The 25,285-nt window shown below is 40.5% G+C and overlaps 2 protein-coding genes across 5 annotated transcripts; both read left to right on the top strand.

Annotated features, from left to right (window-relative positions):
* Positions 1 to 4: 4 nt before the first annotated feature.
* Positions 5 to 21,971, top strand: LOC117384169 (inositol polyphosphate-4-phosphatase type I A-like). 4 transcript variants are annotated; one of them, XM_033981464.2, is made up of 25 exons: positions 34 to 152; positions 2,381 to 2,589; positions 2,930 to 2,974; positions 3,166 to 3,284; positions 3,410 to 3,526; positions 3,595 to 3,674; positions 3,765 to 3,870; positions 4,501 to 4,591; positions 4,736 to 4,883; positions 5,472 to 5,602; positions 6,093 to 6,197; positions 6,274 to 6,382; positions 7,156 to 7,339; positions 8,341 to 8,559; positions 9,500 to 9,638; positions 10,617 to 10,745; positions 12,286 to 12,318; positions 12,946 to 13,118; positions 13,294 to 13,417; positions 14,222 to 14,289; positions 14,357 to 14,556; positions 15,127 to 15,224; positions 15,305 to 15,417; positions 15,852 to 16,006; positions 21,835 to 21,971. In XM_033981464.2, the coding sequence occupies exons 2-25, from the start codon at positions 2,466 to 2,468 to the stop codon at positions 21,965 to 21,967; spliced, it is 2,943 nt and encodes a 980-aa protein (XP_033837355.1). In that variant the 5' UTR covers positions 34 to 152; positions 2,381 to 2,465; the 3' UTR covers positions 21,968 to 21,971. The 4 variants fall into 4 exon arrangements, with proteins under 4 accessions (XP_033837378.1, XP_033837355.1, XP_055083496.1 ...); XM_033981487.2 differs by lacking the exon at positions 10,617 to 10,745 and having other exon boundaries at positions 5 to 152; XM_055227521.1 differs by lacking the exon at positions 12,286 to 12,318.
* A 1,810-nt stretch (positions 21,972 to 23,781) lies between these two features.
* On the top strand, positions 23,782 to 25,285 carry zgc:113142 (uncharacterized protein LOC503524 homolog). The gene is made up of 4 exons (XM_033981505.2): positions 23,782 to 24,146; positions 24,253 to 24,405; positions 24,528 to 24,661; positions 24,818 to 25,285. Exons 1-4 carry the CDS (start codon positions 23,798 to 23,800, stop codon positions 25,181 to 25,183), a joined length of 1,002 nt encoding a protein of 333 aa, XP_033837396.1. The 5' UTR covers positions 23,782 to 23,797; the 3' UTR covers positions 25,184 to 25,285.

Genomic DNA, 25,285 nt, shown 5'->3' with positions numbered 1-25,285 from the left:
AATGACGTAGTGCCGCTTGCGTGCGCACAGGGGGTGTTGTTACTGAGTTCGCTGAGTGCTGGTGCTGCTGTTGAGGTATTTTGAAACCTGTATTCGTCAAAGTCCAGGACATTACGGCGATTTTTAGGCTACCAGTGTTCGAGTACGCACGGGTAAGTAACTGCAGCTGTGCGTCAAAGAGCCCGTGCCGTGCCGTGTCTTATTATTGCGTCAAAGGAGTTGGCGACTGCAGCTTTAAGTTTCCAATCGGATGACAACTTCAGTTATTTTAACATTCTGAGGATATTTGTAGTTTATACATATATTTCGGTTAATTTGAAAATAACGACTTAATTGGATGAGCTTTTGGCACAAGTCCCACAATTGTGCTGATTGATCCGAGCTACGCCGCAGTGAGTGAGTGCAGTGCTGAGGACAGGAGCAGTAGATGTGCACAGTTGCTTGTTATCTTGCACAAGTTCGCAATTTCTACACATTTGCCTTACTTCATAGCGGTATTTTCAGGCTTCTATCACTTTGAAACGAGATGCGTCGGGATTGGGGATGGAAAAACCCGGTGTTGCGATCTGATTCAGGGGGGAGGAGAGTGAACCAGCACCGGGGCCTGTCCCTGTCCCTCGGCTCGGTCCGTCCACTGCAGCTTTGGCTTTCTCATTCAAGGTCAGAATGATGAGCTGGGAGCACTGAGGCTGGCAGGTTCACTTCTAGATGCATTTGAATTGTTGCCACAGTGCAGTTACAACAGGCAAAAGAACACAGTGCATGGTCTGAAGTTTGTCTTGTAATCCATCCATCTGAAATAATACTGAAAACCAATTAGATGTGCAGATATTGTAACATGGTTAAAACAAAACTCGTACAAAAGTGTATTTAACCATAACAGAAAACCTTAACAACAACTGATACATTTACAATCAGGGTCAGTTTTAGATTTAAAGAAGAACAATGGCATTAACTGTATTTAAACTGTGAGGGTTTTTATGTTTAGCCTGTGATATGATCTAATGTTCCTAAATGTACCATAGAAACACTTGCATGCCCAGAATCTAGTCATGAGTTGTTCCATTTTTATCAGTAGCAGCACCGGCTATCAGTAATCCACATTTAGAAAGAGGATACACGGTTGCTTCACTTTGTTGTGGGAATAAATTTACATCTTTTAAGCCACATTGTCTTTAGCACTGTCCCTTATATAGTATTGTGAAGCCTAAAATATAAACAGACATCTATTATAAACTACTCATGTCTGTCTTTATACAATAGTGAAACATGAACTACAAAATAAGTCTGTTTAAAATATAACCCAAACTCTGCCTAGGATCTGAACTGCTACTCTCTGAAATGCCATAAAACAAGGAAGGACTAGTGTTGGTTTTAGAAAGAAAAGTGTGACTTGAAGGGGAGGGATCTCAGTTTGACCACGATGGGAAGTGATTCTTGCACGTTTAGCTCAAATATGGATAAAACTAACATGACTTCTGCTGCCAAGTATGCCTCCTCCACAGCTGGCATGTTTGGTATCTGTGGTAAAGCTGATCCTTGGGCATGCTTCTAGTAACCGCTACATCGATCGTCATTTGTCATAACATAAAGGTGCAACTTTTCTTTAAGGGGGTCTGCCACCTACTCAGTGGAAATGCTTTACTGTAATCTTCCACAGCACTTGTCTTTCTTAACTTTAATACATTTTTTTTAAAAATAAAAACATACGTCATATAGTTCAGATTGGTACACAGTTATCACAGAGTGATTTGTTTTATGAACCCTAAAATGTCATAAAACTGTAATTAAATCTCAAGAGACCTCTGCATCCTGTTACAAATCTCTTCTAGTAAGACTCCACTGAACACATGAAGGAGCGGCCTGTCCCTCCGTCAGTCTGTTGATAAGACGACCAAACTAGGACATGTGTATATGGGCCAGAGCATACCACAAGGAGGACACCCTCTATTAACCCACTTCTGATGCCTTCTGAAACCTTCTGAAGTCTATGCTAATTGAAACTCACTATCTGACTGACTGTTGTGTCTTTGCCTTTTTCTAAACGCTTCATTGTACTTCATTGCACTGTTTATTTTTTATGTTAGAATAGATAAAAAGCAAATTATGACAGCAGGCTGTATATGAAGGAGTAACTGGTTAGAGCTCCTGGGTGGTAGGGGACAGGAATAGTAGGTGAAGGTACAGATATTCTGTGCACTTTTCCAGGGGCAGCAGCTGTTCGATCCCTGGTCCTGTTACGCACCATACCATTGTGCACTTGAGCAAGGCATCCACATGCCTTGTCTCTAGTGTCTGTGATATGTATGGTCCTGTTATAGGTGATTGTTCTTTAATATAAATTGTAAATGTAGCTATTTTTTGTCATGTTATTTTGCAGTTAGCGGAGGTGTGGAGTGGGCTGGAGCTGGCGGGGTCATCTCACATGGGAGAGCTCCTGCGCCCTCTGCTGACACACTGGCGTCATGGAGGGGGTCAGAGAGCGCCCAGGGGCCAGAGAGCGTGGCTCCCGACTCCAGAGACCGTGGTCCGTGTACAGAGCCAGCACTCTGGAGCTGTCCAACGAGATGTTGGGGCTGGCCCTGGCAGGTAGGGCATCTGTGTGAACAACCAGAAGTATTAAGCGCATAGGAGGTTATGATTGAACACATTTTAGTAATTACATTCATAAACCCTAGATGCAAGGTATCTAGGCACAAACCTTTGTGGCAACTTTTCTAATCTTTTGGCAATTCACAACCCTAGATACTAATAAAGGTAGTTGCAAGGAAAGCCATTTGAAATGTTGTGGGGCTTCTCTCAGAGGGGTGCAGAAGCCCGTATTTCAGTATCCCTCATGTAATTCCACTCCATGTAATTATGTTTTCATAAGAAACATCATATTCAATGCTATAACATAAAAATGTTCATTTTCTGTATGTATTTTCAGGGAACAGTCAGGATCCAGATGAGCCAGTACTGGAGTTTGGCTTGGGTATGTGATGCTATTTCATTATTATGATTCTACATTTGATTATTTAAAAAGACAATGAAAACACAAGTTAAAATGAATGAAAGCATTGAGCTGTGGTGTGTGTGTTTTGTGTAAATAAAAAAAACTATAACGCTGATGTATTGTAAAACTGATGTTAGGTTTTAGTCATTGATGTGTGTGTTTCCTTGTAGCCTGTTCAGACCTGGTGACTCCCGCCATGGACCGAAAACCTAGCACGTTCATTGCTGTGAGCTGCACCACCCCTCCCCAGGCCTTCTGGACCAAGCACACACAAACTGAGATCATAGAGGTCAGACTCACCTCTACAAACTCATATCTGCACAATAGAGCTGCTGTGGAATGATTCTTTTCTGCTGAACATGATTTTTTTCTACAATTGACTTATCACAATTATACCTGTAATGTATTGTCCAGGGCACCAGTAACCCGAGCTTCCTGAGCAGCGTGGCCTTCTTCCAGGACTCCAGCATCAGTCAGCACACTCAGCTCAAACTGGCTGTGTACGACGTCAAGGAGCGCTCTCAGGGCACGGTCAGTCTGCAGTCTTTGGAAATATTTGGGAATTGGAAATAAATTTATATGTCTGGTGCTCTCTGCAGATGTACATGTTGGGGTCAGCTCTGTTCCCACTCAAAGAGCTGTTGCAGGATCAGACAGGCCAGCTGCAACTGGAGCTCAGGTACTTCAAATACTGCAGTAGCTTAAATACTGAAGTACAGACACCATAATACTCGTCCTGTGTCCTAACTGTGTGTTTGTGAATGGGCAGGTCAGCAGAGAACCAGCGTGTGGGTGTAGTCTTGGTGCGGACCTGGGGCAGAGAGGAGAGGGGAGACTGGAGGCTGTCAGCGGGACATTTCAGGGACAGCACACGGGTGCGTCTTCTCTGCTCCACCTTGTGATGTCATGTAGTGGTAGTTTTTCAAGTTAACAGCTACCGTAATACTACCTAAATCCAGGGCTAAAATCATCTAAATGATTCTAGTGAAGGTGCATGGAGTTTAAAAACACGGTGGAGCGCTTCCTGTATTACCACATGACATCACAAGGTGGAACAGAGTGTTTCTGTTTGAGCTTAAATATGCAGGATTTGTGTGTTAAACATGTGTGAATGAAACAAAACACAACTCCAGGTGTGTTTGTGATGAGGAAACATTATAACATACATCAGAAAATAATGCACTATGGGCCCTTTAAATTATAGTGTAAAAACGCAGCTTTAAAAAACGCTTTATTTTTGTTTCATTGTTTGTTCTGCATTTTCTATAACTAGTTGCAGAAGGAAAAATCGCATGTGCACTCACCACAACAGCAGTGTTTTATATTTTTCTCACTTATTATATGCAGTTTGAATACAGGTACTGAAAATTTGTATTCTAAATATGTATTTTTGGTACTTGTATTCTGGTACTTCCCAACACTGTGGCTTTGGAGCCTTGAATGCCTTGAATGCATCATGAAGCTTGTTTACATGAGTGATGTGTAATTTTATTTATCTCTCTTAGACTGTGCTGCCCGTGGACCAGAGCCTCACCGAGTCCATGGGAGCCCGCATCAAGTACGCCTCACTGAGTCACGACTGCCTGCTGCGTTCAGGTACCTTCACACAATTAACACTTTTATTACTGGCAACCAAATATGAGGCCTGTAGTTTCCCATTAATTTAAGTCTAAGAAATTATTTACCTGATTAGATGTAAACTGGTGAAATTTCTTGATATTTATGGTTTTGCCTGTGCAGTGTTCGGAGGAACTATGTCGAGGATGTACCGGCTGCCCCGCACGGATGGCTCCCACCTGCGCATCTTGGAGCAGATGGCCGAGAGCACTCTGTCCCTGAACGTGCCCCGACAGCTTGTCAAACTACTGTTAGAGGAAGATGCTGCCAGGTATATGCTAAAACCAAAGTGTATTCAATTTTTTAAAAGAGCTATATGTCTCCATGGAGATGTTTTTTCGTTGCCTGGAAAGTTTTGTCATTAAATTAAAGTGTATATGACAAGTTATGTTAACTATGTTTTAGTAACTAATTTTATTTAAGATTTTACAAAAAGTCGTTCCTAGTTTTGTCTAGTTTTTACAATCTGGTGAAGTTTATAATTTTGCTTTCTCTTTGGACACTGGCAGCAGACACAGAAAACACTGTTAACCAGCAACTATCTGTTAACAATGGCTAAAACTTGTCTTGATGGAATATTTGTATTCCATTTTAGAACTCAGATCTACTTCCTGTATTTCTGTACTTTTCTTAACTTTTCCCAACAAACTGCCACGTAACTGTAAATGTAAAACTATGATGAATATTTACCACAGGTATTCTCACCAAACCAAGTCATAATTTGAAACATGAAAACCTGTCATATGCACTTTAACTACTGCTACTTACACTGCCAGTGTGTCCTTCATAATGCTTTCATGAGTGTGTTGAATGATTTTAATGATTACTTGAGGTTGTTATCCTTGTTATTCTCGTTTAGGGTGTGTGAGCTGGAGCAATTGGGGGAGTTGTCGCCGTGTTGGGAGAGCCTGAGGAGGCAGATCGTGTCCCACTACCATCGCAATATCCTGTCCTACCAGGAGGCCCAGAACCACTTGAGCTCCTACAGGGGTAAGTCCTACAGCCGCCCACATGGGTGAGAAAAATCTGCGGACCTACTCTACCAGTTAAAAGTTTGGACACACCATCTCGTTCAATGTTTGTGTTGTTTTTTTTTACTACTTTTTGCATTTTTGATACATATATAAGACATCAAATATATGAAGTAAGATATATGGAGTTATGTAGCAAAGAAAAATTTTATATTTTTCAGAGGGTGGCTACTTTGAGGATTTTAACATGAAATAAAAAAGGTACAGCTATTAAATATAAAATGTTTACACATAAAACAGACTTTTTTTAATATTAATTTTAGTATTGACTAGTATCTGATTTTTGATACTTTTAGCCAGGCCCATCAATAGAAATTTGGGGGACAAGAAACCTCATATGGGCCCCCCTCTAATATAAAATTCTGGGCCGATAAGACTCTGGGGCCCAGGACACAGACACCAGATCGTTGACTCTCCTGCTTTTGACAGTCCTACTCTGCTCACTACAGGTCCTTCGTTCAAAGCCAGTAACCTGAAAGCAGAGAGGAAGTTGGAGTTCATGCCCACCAACCTGCACATTCAGCGGATGAGAGTGCGGGACGAGCTGGGTCTGGGTAAGCTGTGGAGGAGATGTCGTTCGTTGGAAAATCTAAATCCCTCTACTTCTCATTGTGTCTTTTCTTCCTCCAGAGAGCACCTATGACGTGGTCACTGTGGGCGCTCCAGCCGCTCACTGCCAGGGCTTCAAGAGCAGCGGCCTGCGCAAACTACTGCATAAATCTGAAGAGGCCAAGAAACAGTGAGGAAATGCACACACAATTTCTATAGCAACCGACGAAGTTAAATCTGTCAACTGGACAAATCATTGTAGGAGTGAAGACGTTTTGCTGCTCATCCAAGCCGCTTCTTCAGTTCTGGTCAGAATGCTGGTGGCCACTGCTTTAAATCTATCTGAGGGGAGGGGCTAACCACACTGAAACTGTAAACAGCTTTTGTTTCCAGTTTCAGCTGAGACTACCCTATTCAGCCCTTAATGACCCTGCTATTGTTCTCATTGTTCTGGGTCTGAGGATGGTGTTATAGATGAGGGAGAGATTATGTCTCAGGGCCCCATTTCTGTTTAAGGAAGGATTCTCTTTCCTAACAAAAATAACTTCTTCAAACCATTTCTTTTCTCTGGCTAAGATCTGAACTTCACTATCTTCAAAGGACTGGTTAGTGGCTTTGAGATGGAGATGCACGGCGGACTGGGGTCCAGAGGAGCTCTCCCGCCGATGTTGGTACATCCTCTTATGGAGTAGCTGTTTAGTTTCTCCAATGTAACGCTCACTGCACTCTTCACTACACTGAATGGAGTAGACAACATTACTTTGTTTATGGCTTGGGGTTTTGTCCTTAGGGTGAACCAATTTTTGCCTTAAAGTGTTTGTGGGTTTGAAAAAGACAGGAATCTCAACTTCATCGTTTGCTAGACTGAGGGTCTACACAGACACACACAATTACTATTTAGCTTTCATTCAAGAATAGAATTTATAATCAAGTAAGTGCTGGTGATGTCCATCTGTCCTGCAGGGATGCATCCTCCTGTCAGTCCCTGGTCCACAGTCCACAGGAGACGGTCCGGGCCAAAGAGCTGATAGGTCAGATCACCACACTGAGGACTCAGGTCAGCTACTACGCCGAGCGCGTGTCCCGGGCTGCTAAGGAGCACTCTGCCAGTGGGCTGGAGAGAACACTGCCCCCCCTCACGGACAAGGTATGGATACAGTCTCATAAGTATTTTCAAGGAACTGTGGAAATATTATGTAATCTTATAGTACTGGGGACTAATGAATAATGGACATGTTAGACTATACTCAAGACTTGGCATCAAGTCAACTTTTTCAGTTTGTGTTATGTGGGATTCAGAACCTACTCACCATTCAGATTTTCCAACATATATTATAGTAAATATATTATGTTATAATAAAGTAAACATTCTTTTGGACTGGCTTGTAGCTCTGTATGCAAATATCTGTGCCATTTCCATTTCTGTTTTGTAGTCGTACTCAAACATTTCAGACTTGGTATCAACTATAGACAGATATATAAATGGACAGAGCTAAAGCGCTTGCCGCTGCTTTCCAAATAGGAAGTGAACATAGGTGTGAAATGGTAGTAGTCCTTTGAGCTTTGGGTGCAGTTGACTTCCATTATTAAAAATGGCCCCTCTCTCTGTAACTAAAGCTGTCAGACTCGCCATTCTGACTTTAAAATGTTTTAATCCGCTCTACATGATCCTGTGACTTTTTATTTCATAGACTAGTCCAGTGTCTTTTTTTACCCGAGGTCGCTCCTGCCAGCATTAGCAACAAGTTGATTGCTAAGCGCCCACCTCCTCCCAAACCACTGGTGGTGGGTGAGAAGGGGCGTTACCTTCAACAATATAATATAAATAATGGTCCCTGGTTGCAGATTAGCTGCTATAACTGCTAGCCTTGATGAGCTTCATTGGGCTGTAGCCGAATGCTATTGATGACATCACATTCCCTCAGTCCACTCCCATTCTACTAACAGTCTATGCCTAAGAAAATACCTGGGTTTTGCATACCACCAGCTCTAAATGAGATCTAACACGGGACTATACCCAGCCATTTAAGTAGGAATGAACCAGGTCTAAAATAGGACTAAACGTTGACGCATTAAGTAGTTCTAAACCCAAAACATAAATAAAGTTCTATTGATTAAACAGACTATCTTTTTATATCGTGTATCCAGACTCGGCAGTTGGTGACCGTGTGTGACTGTAAGCTGCTGGCGTCTGCGGTCCAGGCTCTGACCGCAGCCCGTCCTGAGTACATCGCCTCAGCAACATCGCCCTCTGCTGACCGGGAGCATGTGGTGCTGAGGAATGATCAGGACTCACTGCTGGCCAAATGGAGTGGACGCAACAGCCGCGGAGGGTCACTGCAGCCCGACTGGCCCGAGCAGGAGTGGGTATGTATGCTGGGGTCATATGATCTCATAACATACTAATGAGCCTGTAGTTTAAAATTGAGATTCGGAGCAGTTAAGTATAATAAATGGTAGAATTTGCTGTTGTCAAAATGCTTATAAATTGAGTTTTTGGTTCATTTCTCTGAAAATTCTTGGCCAATCCACACGAAACAAAAACTAGCAGAAGGTTCAGTGTTTTCGCTTTCTCATTCTGTTCTGTTTTTATCTCAAAATTTAAAGGGCCCATATTATGCTATTTTCTGATCTATGTTATAATGTTATTTCCTCATCAGAACATACCTGGAGTTTTGTTTTGTTTTAGTCACACATTTTGAACACACAACGCTCTATATTTAGGCTCAGTTCTTCTCTCACTCAACTTCTTGTGGTAATACAAGAAGTGTGTTTTTAAACTCCATACACTTTCACGAAAATTATTTGGATAATTTCAGCCCTGGAAATGCAAATCTCTGCTGAACAAAAGGTAAAAGATACCTTATAATTTGAAAACTACCACTTCGTGACATTTAGAGCTCTGAAGATGTAGATAGGCTAACAATAAAGGATTACTCAAACATGTGTGAATGAAACAAAACACAGCTCTGGGTGTGTTTTCTCCACAAACTCTGTTATAATTCAGTCAATGTTAATTAGTAAATGTTTTAGTTAAGGTTCAAAATTTGCACAAAAAAATAGTGAAAGTCAGCAAGTTTGTTTACATATTTTTTAAGCAGCCTATTTCATCAGATTGTTTTATTTGCATTTTAATGAACAGACCATTGCAATATTATAAGATCTTTTATGTATCTCCCACTATTTACCAAACTGAAATGTTATAAATAATCTTTGCATGTCCCATTGTTAAACTGCACATTCAAAGTCCCATTCTCCATTTTGTCATATTTAGTAGTAAAAGGTGTTGTGTCCTTTGTGTGGTCAGGAGAGCGTGTGGGTCAATGTGGACAAATCCCTGGAGTGTATTGTCCAGCGAGTTGACAAACTGCTGCAGAAGGACCGGAGACACAGTCAGGCCAGTGCGGACAGTGGCCTGAGCGGGATGCAACCCACAACAAAGCGAGGTTATCCATTTGACTTATCATATTTACATTATGTGAGCCAATGATTATTAAAGGAGACATATTATGCATTTTTATATTAAAACTATTGCACATGTAGACCATTATTTCAGTTTTACTTCAGTTTTTGTTCATTCACAGATATTGATCTAAAACTGATTAATAATAGAAACAAGTCTGTTGACTTCCTGTTCAAAACTGCAGAACTGATTCTCTGCTGCTGACCCTGCTTCTTCATAGTGGCTTTCATTTACTTTTTAAAAACAACTATTTTTATCTGTACATCTATGACTCGTAGTCTGATTGCTTGGCTAAAGATGCTATTTTCTGATTTATGTTATAATGTTATTTCCTTATCAAAAACATACCTGGAGTTTTATTTTGTTTCATTCCCACATGTTTAACACACAAATCCTGCACATTTTCCAACAGATATCTCAAACAGAAACCACTCTGTTCCACCTTGTGATGTCATGTGGTAATACAGGAAGTGCTCCACTGTGTTTTTAAACTTTTATACACCTTCACTAGAGTCTTTCGGATAATTTCTGCCCTGGAATTGCCTATGTCTACTAAAACAAAATGTAAAAGGTGGCTGTTAACGTGAAAACTACCACTTCATCACACCACAAGATGGAACAAAGCATTTTGAGCTTTGGAGATGTCGACAGACTAATAATAAAGGGTTACTTAAACATGTGTGAATAAACCATGACAGAATGTTGTTGAGGCGTGCATTGTTTCAAAGATCACAAGAGTCAGTTTTCGGTGGTGACAGGTTTGATTAATGCACAATGCTTTGAATGTGGTTGGTACGTGCCCTCTGCTGGCCACAGCGGTAGTGAAAGTTGAATGGAAGTGATTTTTATATAGTTAAAAACATTGCACAATATGTCACCTTTAAATCTTTGGGCCTAATAATGATAGCAATGACATAAATATTAAAATGAACTTGGGACTGTTTTTGATGTTAATGTGAAGACGACTGTAAAAGAGCGTATTGGATCAATCCCGGAAACGTGTCACATGACCACTCATCTTCATCTGCATGGTCCTCCTCACCCCCCCAGACCTCGACTGCTCCCCCCACCACCTCCCAGCATGTGTTCAGTAGGTTTGCTTTCCCACTCCGTCACTCTTTCACTCCTTTCCGTGGTGCAGTCTCTTCTCAACTCTCATTATTTCAGACCTTCAGGCAAATATGTTTGTGTTCATGTTTGTAGTACATCATCTGACATAACAACACATATTTTTAAACGTAGTCTGCTTTTTGCTACAGTTTCTCCCTTAACCAGGATCAAAACATTAACACTCAAGGCAGTTACCATCAGAGGAAGCTGTTTATCCTAATAGTCTTAAACATAGGCTAACCACTCTCCTAGGCCTGTCACAATAACAAATTAGGAAGTGCGATATATCGCTGAAGTAAATATAGTGGATAAACGACAATATTGAAACTAATTTATGCCACTGACTCAGTAATCCCAGAGCAGATTTATACCACAAAAATATTCTACAGTATCTACAATATTTTTTTAAAAACAAGAAAAAATAGCAGAATGAAACTTGAAACTTGAATGAAATGTTATTATATAGCCCAAATTTTTTTTTTTTTAATCCCAGTAGTTCAAAGAAAAGCTACCCATGATAAATATTGGCCAAAAAAAATTCTTCCATCTAACATATTGAACAATAAATCGATATAGTAATTATCATGACAGGCCGACACTCTGCTTGTCACTTCAGCAGGTTATACACCACTTATGACCTATTACCGTGATCCTCATTAGTTTTTTGAAACTGAAGCAGTTTAGATTTGGGCTAATATATTCAACCGCTTATTATGTGTCAGGGATTGTGCAATGATTTAGCTTGCATATTTGATTTATGGAAGTAGTGGAGATGTGTACGGGTACTTGACATGACTCCCGCAACGCATGTTTACATAATTTAATTAAATTACACCTTTATATTTTTTATAGATTAAAAGTAGAGATAAACAGTTTAATGCTGAAATCCAAAGGGTGTCCTGTGGTGTGACATGAAAAATCACATGTCTAAAAAGACAGTTACACAAAAAAAAGGAGCTCATCTGACATGTATCCACCCCCGAACGTCAAGTACCCATTTACTATCTATGTTTCTATCTAATGCCCAAGTTTACAGCATGTGTGCAGTGTTCCAGATGTTGAGAATGACTGGTGTAGGCTGGTGTTGTGTTGTCAGTGCTTCAAAAGTCGGCAGCAATGCTTCTGTGTGTGTATCTGAAGACCACAGCCAAGCCATAACATTTTTTTTTTTTGTCTTTTTTTATACATGGAAACCCAATGATAGCATTTAGACTCTTTTTCATAGGCACCCTGTTCAAAATACAAAAAATACAAACAAAAACAAACAAGTAGTGCATTTCCAAAGTATCCAATTTTGCTTGTCCTTGAAATATATTTCATGTTTATTTTCTCTCTCTTCCCTGTTATACATGAAAAACATCTGCACTGGCCCGCTAGTGCTGTATTTGTTCAGTAGGGGACGGTGTGAATGCAGAGCCCGGTTTCACTGTGGTCTGTTTGGCATATACATATATATAGTTTATGGTTTGGCTTGTGTAGCTTATAGTAGCTTGTAATGCATGTCCCATTCCCTGCTGCAGATGGGACCTCCAGCGCAGAGGAGACGAGCCCAGGTAAGAGCTTGCTCCCTAGCTCTATGTCGCTACTGTTATTTTATTTATAAAGTGATTCTTAAAGGGCCCATATTATGCTTTTTTCTGATTTATGTTATGATGTTCTTTCCTCATGAAAAATGTATCCGGAGTTGTGTTTTGTTTCATTCACATATGTTTAACACACAAACCCTGCATATTTAGGCGTAGTTCTTTTCTCAGACTGAAAACACACTGTTTTTAAAATTCATACAACTTCATTAGAATCATTTGGATAATTTCAGCCCTGGAATTGTCCATCTCGACTGAACAAAAGGTAAAAGGTAGCTATTAAGTTGAATTGAACTTAACTTGAACTTGGACTACCACTACATGACATCACAAGGTGGATCAGAGCATTTTGAGCATTGGCGATTTAGACAGACTAATAAAAAGAATTGCTCAAACATGTGTGAATGAAACAAACCACAAGTCCAGGCATGTTTTTGGTGAGGTAACAACATTATAACATGGCTTAAACGTCAAAAGAGTTAATTTTGTGTAATATAGGTCCTTTAAGCTCTAAGTTTGTCTAGTGTTAGCGCTTTGGTGTTCTCGATGATGGTTTCAGTATTTTTAGCTCCAAACAACTGTCGTATTGTTCAACAGGAGAGTGGAGCGAGGCCCTCTACCCTCTGCTCACGACACTGACCGACTGTGTGGACATGATGAGTGACCGGGCCAAGCAGTCCCTGGTGTTCCTCCTCATGCAGGACAGCGCGACCTCCATCGCCATGGATACAACGCTGCAGTACCGCCGTGATGTTGTCTTCTGCCAGACGGTCAGTTTAACACATCACATTTCTGTTCCTTATTTATCATTTAATCATAGTTTTAAGTAAAATGGCTTGTTTTATTTGGAAATTATTAGAAAATTACATCACAATGGAAACAGCCTGAACTAAACCTAGAAAAGTTACATAGTGACCCTTTAAAGTTATGCTTTTGTGGTTTTAGCTCACAGCACTCATCTCTGGCTTCATCATCAAACTAAGGAACTGTCTCCGCGACGACGGCTTCCTGCGACAGCTCCACACCATCGGCCTGCTGGCTCACTTCGAGTCCCTGCTCAGCACCTACGGTAATGTCCTCACTCAGCACACAGGGGGCGCTGCAACCCTAAACACAGTAAAATCACAAGCCAAAATTAGGCAATATATTGGATAAAACATGTGGACCCTTTTTTATCTTTATTTATACAGTGGAACCCAATGAGAGCTCTCTTTTTCATGGGTGACCCTGTAGTTTAAATTAAAATGCATGTGATTCTTACATTAATTTTGTAGTCAATAATTCACTTAGGGCTGGGCAATACATATTGTGATCCCGAGATCGGTATCTGTGATTACTTTTTTTGTGTAATATTTTTTGTGTCAATATTTTTTCCGCTGCCCCAGTCTCTGTGTTTTCAAGATTGTTGTTGTTGTTTTGTTTTTAAAAAAAAAAAAAAAAAAAAAAAAGATGTTTTCTGAACTTCACTATAATTTAACAAACATTTGTCGCTTTTGCTATGTATTAAATGGGAATTTTTTATGTCTGGGTGCATTCTATAAGGTAGGGTAACTTCTGGGGTAACTTCTCTTTTACAAGACTTTCATAGAATTAAATGTATGAACTATTTAAAATTTTTGTAAAACGTTAAAAAGTAAATGTATACATATGTATTTTAAAATCTTAGTATTAGTATCAGCAAATCTTAGTATTAGTATCAGCAAATATCTGTTATCGGCCATAGTATCAAGACAATAATCGGATATTGTATCAGCTGAAAAAAATCCCTAATTTAAATTGTAATGAGTGGACTATAATATATTACTAAAACAAAGTTCCTACCTGTAAATAACATTTTGGTCTGTTTTGGTCTGTGGTGAAAAATGGAAACCAGGTGAGGAACTGGCCATGCTGGAGGACATGAGCGTGGGTGTTCAGGACCTGCGTAACGTCACATTCAAGGTACCTCCACAGCCCTTTAAACCTCTTCCGTCAGACCCACACTCACCCCACCCCTGTTTACTTCCAGGTTACCCAAGCAACCAGCAGCTCCGCCCCTGACCTGCTGCCAATCATCACGGGCAACAGACACGGCTTCAACGTGCGCATCCCTCTGCCCGGCGCCATGTTCGACGCCCTACCCCGAGAGATCCAGAGCGGCATGCTGCTCCGAGTCCAGCCCGTACACTTCAACGTGGGCATCAATGAGCAGCAGACCCTGGCTGAGAGGTCAGTACCAGGCACTGCATAGTTACTCAGTACTAATAGGTCAATGAAACAATGAAAGTGTTGGACCTATTGGAATTATAAAGCGTTTTGTTGTCTGAGATTCAGGAAATGCATGTGTTAGCATGCTAGTTGCTCCACTCTGGCCTCTGAACATTGTGAAAAGCGTTTATAAATTGCAGTGAATAATTTGAATGTTTGGAATGCATAAGGTTAGTGAGGAAAAAATGTGTACCTCTGACAATTGTTTTAAATGAACTAGTTCTGTTTTGCACGTTTTAAGACTGTAAAAAAGCATGTACAGAGCCTTTAAATACAGTGGGTTAAAAGTAGTAGTAGTATGCATGTTTGAATTGTATACAATTATATATAATAAACATGGTCTTTCTGTGTCAAACTGTCACATCTCAAGTCTATTTTCCAATCAAGAAGAAGGATGAGCTCCAAACTTTGGGTTGCCAGATTCAACAGATAAAAAAAAAAACTTCACACACACAGTTAATTCCAGCTAAGGGCATTCCAGTTTAAATTGCACATATGAAAGAAACACTAATAGAATTGTGTGTGTTCCAGGTTTGGTGACACCTCCCTGCAGGAGCTCATTAACGTCGAGAGTTTGGCCCGACTCAACTCCTACTACGAGCAGTTCAAGGACGTCCTCCCTGAAGACTGTAAGGAGCAGCCCCTGTCCTCTGTCCCCCCTGTGAGCTAGTACCCTCTCACTGTCCCTTTGTCCTCTCCCGTCCCACAGGTTTGCCCCGGTCCCACTCTCAGACCTGTCTCCCAGAGCTCCTCCGATTCCTGGGCCAGAACGTTCATGCCAGAAAGAACAAGAACGTGGACATTTTGTGGCAGGCTGCTGAGGTGACGCAGATTTTTATTTACAATATTACCTACGCTTTAAAAATTGTATGACTTTATTTATGATTTTATTGTTTTCAAATTATTACTTTATTTACTGGGATGGTATCTGTAGTAAATATTTATTATAGTTTTACATCAGTTTGTGAAGGAACTTTGGAAAATAAGTTGAAAATTACAGGAAGTAGTGCTGAGATGCTTATCCAAAAGTCTGGCATTATTTATGCACAAGAAACACATTTTTCTGAAACTTCAACCCTTCATTTCCGTTTTGTGTTTTTAAATGCCAAATAATATTGTGTAAATTAGACCTAGTTTATCCTAAAAAAAATATAAACCCTAAAAACTTTCAAATTTCAATTATCTTATTTGCGTTTTAGTGTAATTAGTAGTCCAACTTTAAGAACCTCATTAAAACGATGTGTGTTCTGGCTCAGATTTGTCGGCGTTTGAACGGAGTGCGCTTCACGAGCTGTAAAAGTGCCAAAGACCGGACGGCCATGTCTGTGACCCTGGAGCAGTGTCTGATCCTACAGCAGGAGCATGGCATGGCCCCACAGGTGTTCACCCAGGCTCTGGACTGTATGCGCAGGTACAACCCTTTCACACGACACACTGTTTCACATAGTATCAAACATGTCAACCATTATCAAGGGACATCACATTCTACAATCCCTATAGTTTAACATTGACATGGAGCTCGTCAGAATTTGCTGTTTAAAGGCCCTGTATTGCACATAATTGACTCTTGTGAGCTTTAAGCCATGTTATAATGCTGTTACTGCCTCAAAAACATACCTGGAGTTGTGTTGTTTTATTCACACATGTTTTAGTAACCCTTTATTATTAGTCTGTTTACATCTCCAAAGCTCAGAATGCTCTGTCCCACCTTGTGGTGTCATGTAGTCGTCATGCAGTTTTCATTTTATGCAGGGTTTGTGTGTTAAAAATCTGTAAATGAAACAAAACACAACTCTAGGTATGTTTGTGATGAGGAAACAACATTATTATATAGATCAGAAAATAGCCCAATATGGTCCCTTTTAACTGTTAGATTGACCAGGCTTATATCTGTAATATAATGTCTGTAATTACAGAAATTATTCTTTCGCAATAGCTTCAGAAAGGTCTCATTATTCAAGGTATGACTTTTGACTGCTGGAAGAACTTTAAACTATAAGATTAATATGGCAAGTTTGTGGAGCCAATCTCAAACAAATATTGATAAGGTTGAACATTTGTGGAAAAGCAAGTGGTCAGATAAAATGAATACAATGTGCAACATACAGTGGATATAAAAAGTCTACACACCCCTGTTCAAATACCAGGTTTTTGTCATGTAAAATAATGACAGCAAGACAAAAAATTGCACAACTTTTTCCACCTTTAATGTGATCTATAACCTGTACAATGCAATTGAAAAACAAACAGAAAACTTTAAAGGGGAAAAATATAAAATAAAAAATATGGCATACTCCCTGACTAGTTTTCTTCTCGTCTTATCATCAACTTTAGACGGAGGTCCTGTTCATGGTAATGTCACTGTTGTGCCATATTTTCTCCACTTGATGATGACGGCCTTCACTGTGTTCAATGGTATATTTAATTCCTTGGAAATTCTTTTGTAGCCTTCACCTGACTGATATCTTTGAATAATGAAATCCCTCTGACGCTTTGGAAGCTCTCTGCGGACCATGGCTTGTGCTGGAAGATGTGGCTACAAAAATGTCAGGAAAAGCCTACTAGAACAGCTGACCTTTATTTGGGGTTGATCAGAGACTTTAATTGGTTGACAGGCGTGTGCTGACTCCAGTTTAACATGAGTTGAATGTAATCGGTTAAATCTGACCACAGCCACATCCCCAGTTATAAAAGGGTGTGCACATTTATGCAACCACTTTATCTCAGTTGTTTATTTTTACTTCACTTCCCTGAAAGATTTCTGTTTGTTTTTCAATTGCATTGTACAGGTTATAGGTCACATGAAAAGTGGAAAAAGTTGTGCAATGATTTATCTTGATGTAATTTTTTTACATGACAAAAACCTGGCATTTGAACAGGGCTGTGTATATCCACTGTACATGTGCCAGTAACTAGATTTTAAAGTAAGTTATAGACTAAATCCTTCATGGAAATAATAAAATAGTATATAAAAAATGATAATTTTATAATAACAAAACACATACATGTTCCATTACCATTCATTGTTCTAATTATCTAACTAGCTTATCCAGCCAGTATTGGAAGAAGTACTCAATTTTAAGTAAAAGTGCAGATACCAGAGCAAATACATAAATAAAAGTATCACATGAAAAAAAAAAAAATTAAGTATTAAAGTACCCATTTAAAAATGTGCTTTAAGCGTAAAAAGTAAAAGTACTTACCGCAGATTTTGAGACCTTATGAAGCTTCAAATGTAGTGATTTTGATAAAGATTTGTGCTGAATAGCCTAGCTATTTTTATTTATGTATTTTTGTTTGCTCAAACTACAAATGTGTTAAAAAATAAACCCCCAGCATGTCTCAAACAATAATAAAAATACTTTTCAGTCCAGTTCAAAAATGTAGTGGAGTATAAAGTACAGATACCTACTCTTAAATAGAGTGAACTTAAACTAAAAAGTATCCACTTTAAAATCTACTTGTACAGAGACCTAAAATTTACACTTAAGTACTTCTACTTTTACTTCATTATGTTCCACCACTGTATCTAACTACCATAAGAGGGCGCCAGATATTCAGTTCATGAACCATATAAATCACAATCTTTTTGCATGTTGATTTCTCTCTTCCTCTTCTCCCCCTCCCTTCCCTCTTTACTTTAGTCGGAAAGCATGATATCATAAATTAATTTTTTTCTTATGCATGAACAATTGTATTATTAAAATACTATATCAGCCACATTATACCATCACATTTTATATTCAAATGCAGTTATAGAGTGAACAATGTTTTATTTAAGTCTGCTATAGTATTAGTTATAACCTCAATAGACTCAATACTCAGTACCGATTCTGATACCACAATGATAATAATGCACTCTTTCTTTAGACAATAGAATGTGATTTTTAACATTAAATTGTAGTACTTTGCTTTCTGTTTCCATGTGGCCTTATGTGTAATCTCTCAGTTGTCTAAGTAGGTCCCATAGTGGTCCATGGGCGTATAATAATTTATGTGGTCGTATACTTGCTCTGATATGGCTCATGATCATTCTAAAGCTGTGTCCTATGAATATTTTAGTATCGATACCTGCTCAAATGCGTATCAAGTTATCTGATTTTGACCTGGATAGAATTAAACACGGTTCTAAAACATTTGTTGATCATTGGGCAGTTGCATGTGCTTTTCTTACTTACTTTCATTTTAACAATTTCTCCTCTTTCTCTCCTCTCTACATTTTGGTTCCTCCCATTTTTAATTTCTCATGTTGTAACACCCTCCTCCTTTCTCGCTCGCTGTTCATTACTTCTTCCTATGTTGCCACCTGCTTTCCCATTGGTTTCTCCTTACTCTCCATACGCCCCTGTCCATCCTCTGTCCTTGCCCACCTCGTGTGCTTCGAATGTGGGACAGCGTGGGGACCAGGGAAGGGGTCATCCAGAAGAACCTGAGCGGACTTCTGCCAGTGCGAGACATTCGACTGGATCCCAGCCTCCTCTACTCTCTGCCCCTGTTGGCCCTCAGCCCCCACCTGTTGCTGCTCTGGCTCTGCCTCAGTCTCACCTACCTCCTGGCCCGACTGCGCAGCCCGTAGACCCTCCAAAGACCAAGACTTGACTTAGACCAACTCTGGAGTAGTGTTGTCACGATACTAAAATTTCACTCTGTTTCGATACTAAGGAATAGCCTTGATTCTCAATACTGATTCCAATACCACGATGATAATAAAAAGCACTCTTTATTTAGACGATAGAATATGATTTTCAACATTAAATCGTAGTACTTTCTTTTGTATTACCATGTGACCTTATATCTGTGTAATCCCTCAGTCGTCCAGGTCGGTTCCATAGTGGTCCATGTTAGTCTATGTGGACCACTAGTCTATGTGGTCTTACAATTGTTTTGATACAGCCTTCAGGAATCTTCAAGAAAGGTTCATTTCTGTCCTTTTGCTGTGACTCTTTTAGTACTGATATCTGCTTAAGTGAGTATTTAGTTTTGATACTAGTTTTAGTATCGATTAGTATCTGATTTCGATACTTTTGACAACCCTACCCTGGAGTAGTCCGACCAAATCAGTAACAGCAAACCAATTCTCTGATCCCACTGCGAATGGAACGTGCCAAGACTATACCTGGACTATTCTTGGATCAGACTGAGACCAAATCAAAACCAGACCATGATGTAATTTTGAATGTCCTTTGCACTTTTCCCGGGCATTGCTGGTTGTCCTTAGACTTTCCGAAGACTGGGTTCATTCACACTTGTTCTTATTTTGACCTAGTTTAATCCCAGTTTACTGCTGATGTGGACTTGGGTTTGGTCCTTGTTTATTCTCCTAGTCCAGGTTTAGTTTCAGCTGTGGTCCCAGTTTTGATATGGTCAGTGTGCAAGTGTGAATGCACCCTTTGTTTCTAGATATATTTCTATTATATTTCTAGCTCTGGCTGATGGCACTTTCCTGGTATCTCTCTTCTCAGAACAGAAATATCTTGTCTGTACCAAAATAGCCAAGTCAAAGCCACAACTTTTGAAAACATGACTGGGGTAGAAATAATCATAAACTGATTGAATCTTAAAGGTGCACTGTGTAACTTTTCAGGTGGAGGATCTGGAAAAGGTATTGCTTTGCCTAGGATGTTCCAACGTATGGCATTAAACTTCAATCTAATAAATGCAGGATTGCTTTAAAGTGATAGTGTGCAACATTCCAGCCATAGGAATAGCATCTCCATGGAGCAGATGGTGAATCCTTTACCAGAAAAGTTGCATATTGCACCTTGTAAACTGTTTTTTTTCAGCATTTAAATATAGCTGCTGCTCCCTCCCTCTGCTCTGAGTCTTTTTTTTCCCCATAACTACTAACTAAACCTCTTCATACATAAATTATTGCTTTGGTCCTTTTTTTAGCCCACTGTTTCCTGGAACCTCCTACATAAAGAAACTTCACTAACTGTCCTCTTCACATGACCAAAACATCGGATCATTTGCTATGGAAACTCATCCTAGTTTCGTTGCACTAACTCGCAAAGTGCACTGCAGACGTGGACTAGCAAACATCTGTACTTTAAAATCATAGCAAATTGTGCAAGTAAAAAGTAGGAATCTGAGAAAATCTAGATGGTTGAAAATTCGTTTGTGTCAGTGAGACAGTTCTGTTATGCCACACAGCTCAGGGGAAGAGTGTTTTCCAAAGCTTTGGGTCAAATGAATCCCATAGTAACTATACATGAATTATATGCTATGTCTGAACAAAATCAAACATAAATGGTGTCTTAATAAAATATCAATCTGTGTAGAGATCTGTGTAACTTTCTAGTGAAGTGTCTGTCACTTGTTAGTCTCCATGGAGATATTACAGCTTTGCCTGACATGTTCCACAGTATGGAAAAAAATATCTATCTCTGTTTAGAAAAGTGGGTGATACAACCAGGCCAAGTTACGGGTCGGATCTGTGGAGACTACCCACTCACAGCAATAATGCGTATTTTTCAACGATTTTAGCAATAAAAGCTACATTTTAATGCCGTACTGTGGAACATCTAAGCAAAACAATAACATCTCCACTTAGACAATCAAGTGACGGAACCTCCTCAGTGGACCGTTATTTAGTTTAATGTCTCTCTCTTCTCTATTACATCTATAGGTGAGAGGGATGTGTGTGTGTGTGTATGTGTGTGTGTGTGTGGGGGGGGTGTATATATATATTATGACCATTGGCAGGAGCAGAAACCGCAGAAACTAAATGTGTGTCTCATGATCAGGATTTAGGACAACTCAAACCTGCTGATCTGGGATTCAGCTTCAAAGTGATCATGGCCTTCTGCTGTGGCGATTTTTGGCTCAGTTATTACTCTGTAGCGTCTGTAGCTAACTGGGTCTTTCTCTGGGTGAAGTAAACTCAGACTGGATTGATGGCACATTTAAATTTCTGTGTGCTTACATAGTGCCTACGCTTAGAACAGCAAGTTTTGCCTGTGGCTCATGAGATAATGACTATAGTGGGCACTTGTCTATTCATGAACATGCACAAGTCATTGTACTTGAACATTGTAGCTTATTTTAAATAAAAAATATGTTTGTATTGTCCATTATTGTATTGCAAGATCAATGCATTGTCATAACTAATAAAGATCAATAAGCCTCAGGTGTTTTTGTACAATAAATGTTGTGATAAACAGAACCAGTCTCAGGTCACACAAGGAGCAGCAGTTTTTTGTTGTTGTTTGAAATATGTTTTATTCTTGTGTCTGTTAGTGAGGGCTGCCGTCGGGAGAACACTCAGAAGAACGTTGGCTCCAGAAAATACGCCTTTAACTCTCTGCAGCTGAAGGCCTTCCCCAGACACTACCGCCCCCCCAGTGGCACCTTTGGCAAAGCAGAGACCTGAGCGGACGTGACCAGGCACCAGGGACCACAGTGACCCCTCCACCTGGGGCCTGTTATGTGGGAAGTTACAAGAGCAGGAACCATTGTGAGTGTTCTCTACAGTCAGTGGTCCAAACATTTCCTTCTCAGAAACAGAAACTGAATGAACACAAATGATATAATTGTAATAGACTTATGAAACACTGCTGGTGGGGAGAACTCGCTTCCAAAATCAGGCACCAAATCAGTAGAATAAAAAAGGGAACCTCTGAAGTGTTGTCATGAACACAGACTGTTTATACACAGACCATAGACTGTCTTTATGCTGTCTGTGGCCATAAAACGCCTTAATTTCAACGCCTGGTGGACCTTTTCAGAAAAAGAAGTTTGCAGATACGGTCCTAGCAATTGCTCTTGTTTGGAAATTTAAGATTTTGCATTCCCACTGTATCATTGAACACTGCCACTCATGTCAATGTGTGTTAATATATATAATATATAAGATATAATATAGGTGCTAAAAGTGATTCTAGTGCACAGAAAATTGTAAACAAGTCATTGTCATAGATTTAATGTAACAAATTCAGCCTGAAACACTGTAATATACTTAAAGGGCCAATATTACGCTATTTTCTGATCAATGTTATGTTTTTTCATCAAAAAAATACCTGGAGTTGTCTTTTGTTTCATTTACACATGTTTAACACGCAAACCTGCATATTTAGAGTGAGTTCTCCTCTCAAAGTGAAAACATTCTGTCCCACTTTGTGATGTCATGTGGTAATACAGGAAGTGCTCCATTGTGTTTTTAAACTCCATACAACTTCACTAGAATCATTTGGATAGTTTCAGTCCTGGAATTGCCAATGTCTACTGAACTAACGGTAAAAGGAGCTGTTAACTTCAAAACTACCGCTTCATGACAGCACAAGGTGGAACAGCATTTTGAACTTTGGAGATGTAAATAGACTAATAACAAAGTGTTACTCAAACATTTGTGAATGAAACAAAACACAACTCCAGTTATATTTTTAAAACTCACTAGAGTCCTTTTTGTGTAATATAGGACCTTTAAGTTGGTACTTGGTATAGGCTGAGAACTCCAGTGTCATATCTCTTAAGATAACATTTCAAAGCCTCACCACGTAACATTTTAGCCAAAAATCGACAAAAATAAAAGCATGTTGTTATTCTTGATGCTTATTGCACTGAAGAAGGTTTTGACTTTCTATTTTCAAGGAATAGTTCACCTCATTTGTGTCCACTTGTGTTTTGTTGCTGCACACTTGTATGGCCTATAAAGAGCAACCAAAGGAACTTGTATTTTGAACTTTTCTTTTTTAATGCTTTTATTTTTATTAACGTGTGTGAATTTCTACTACTGTTTATCCAGACCACAGTCTACATTAACACAGGCCTGCGTGAAGATGCCCTCTCAGCGTGGGCCTTTTGTTTGGAGCCTCCTGTAGCCCCATGTCTCATACAAATACAGACCTAAAAGCATGGTATTTACACATATGATCTGGCCCGGGAAATAGCCTAGATTTTGATTTTTCAGTAACATATTCCTTCCTTTTCCGTTTTTCCATAAATGACGGTTTCTCTTGGATTCTGTGAAAACCGTCCACGTAACTGGGAAATTTTGCAGATCAGAAGCTAATAGGCCTGTCAAGGGCCCCAGGCAGCTGAGTCAAAGGAAAGGAGTGATGCATTGTGATAACTCAATTGGAAAAAGTGTTATCTCCGACCTCAAGTTTGTAAATCAGTGCTTTGAGTCACATGAAGCGCTGCAGAGGGGCCGTGAAATCGAAGCGGTATAAAGTCGCGGTGCGGAGGAGCGCACGGACGCGACATGAACACAGTATTCTTAACTGGGCAGATCATCGGAGTAGTGTCCACCTTGGGCCTGCTGCTCTTCCTCCTGTCCCGGCTTTGGCCTCGCCGCGGCCCGGGGATGAAGTGTCACGGTTACGCGGTGCTGATTACCGGCTGTGACACCGGCTTTGGACACCATTTGGCCCGCGCGCTGGACCGGAAGGGCTTTGTGGTGTTCGCCGGGTGTCTGCAGCCCGAGGGAGCGGGTGCACAGAACCTGGTCCGCCTCTGTTCGTCTCAGCTCCGGCTCCTCAAACTGGACGTGACACTGGAGCAGGACGTCCAGAACGCCAAGAAGACGATCGAAGCCAACCTGCCTGAGAAAGGTATTCTTCCTACTTTTTTTCAGAGCACATTTCACTAATTGTAACCAAGCGCATAATAAACTAAAGTGTTGTGTTTGTAATAATAACACATGGCTCCTGTGCTCAGGCCTGTGGGCAGTGGTGAACAACGCTGGGATCTCAGATTGGGCAGAGATCGAGTGGTGCACCGCTCAGGACTTTCAGAACATGCTCAGTGTGAACCTGATGGGCTCCATCCGCACCTCCATCGCCCTCCTGCCTCTGGTGCGAGCAACTAAAGGTGAGTCCTCAGACCACCTCTCGTATCTTTATTTGTATAGTTTATATCGTGGCCCCATACCCTGATCGTATATGTAATTGCCTTAGTGTACCTGAAGTGAAGCTGACCGGGTTTGTTGACAGGGCGCATGGTCTTCGTATCCAGCATCTTCTCCTTCTTCACCTGTCTCAACATGGGGGCCTACAGCGTGTCCAAGAGGGGCCTGGAGGCCTTTGCAGACTGCCTCCGAGTAGAGATGGCCAGCTTTGGGGTCAAGGTAAGTCATGCACAGTACTTCAGTAATCAGTTCCTCATTGCATCGATGTATATTCTCTGTCTAAACCTTTGATTATTGCTGCATAACTGTAACACAGACATTGTTTTGAGTGTTTCTGTCCGTGAGGGGCTCACTTATAGCTCTCCTTTGCCTCAGGTGAGCATTATTCAGCCGGGGAACTTTGGCCAGGCCACAAACATTGTGAAAGTAAGGACAGGCGCAGACATCTGGGATCGCCTGGATGAGGAGCGCAAACGCATGTTTAACCGCCAGTACATCGACCTGGCTAATGAGTATTTCACATCCACTTGCCGCTTGGGCAGTGGTAGCACTGAGCCTGTAGTACTGGCCATGGTGCACGCCCTGACCTCCACAAGACCCCGCCACAGGTACCTGCTGGTCCCGCCCACAGAGCTGCCCTTCTTTAAGCTGCTCCCCCTCCTGCCCTCAGTCCTGACTGACGCCCTCTTCTCCCTCAGCTCCATGTACAGCACCAGGCGCCAAATGCTTTATGCACAGTAGCTCCTCAGACACTGGGTCTGTGCAACCTCATGTATAATATGATGTGGATGTCAACATTTCTTATGTGTCCTTGTTGAAAAAATAAAGTATACAGTACTGAAA

This window comes from Periophthalmus magnuspinnatus, chromosome 2 (genome assembly GCF_009829125.3).
Source record: "Periophthalmus magnuspinnatus isolate fPerMag1 chromosome 2, fPerMag1.2.pri, whole genome shotgun sequence".
In the NCBI taxonomy this organism is placed as follows: Eukaryota; Metazoa; Chordata; class Actinopteri; order Gobiiformes; family Gobiidae; genus Periophthalmus; species Periophthalmus magnuspinnatus.
The sequence above is the reverse complement of the archived record's forward strand: the minus strand, read 5'-3'. Positions and strand labels throughout refer to the sequence as shown.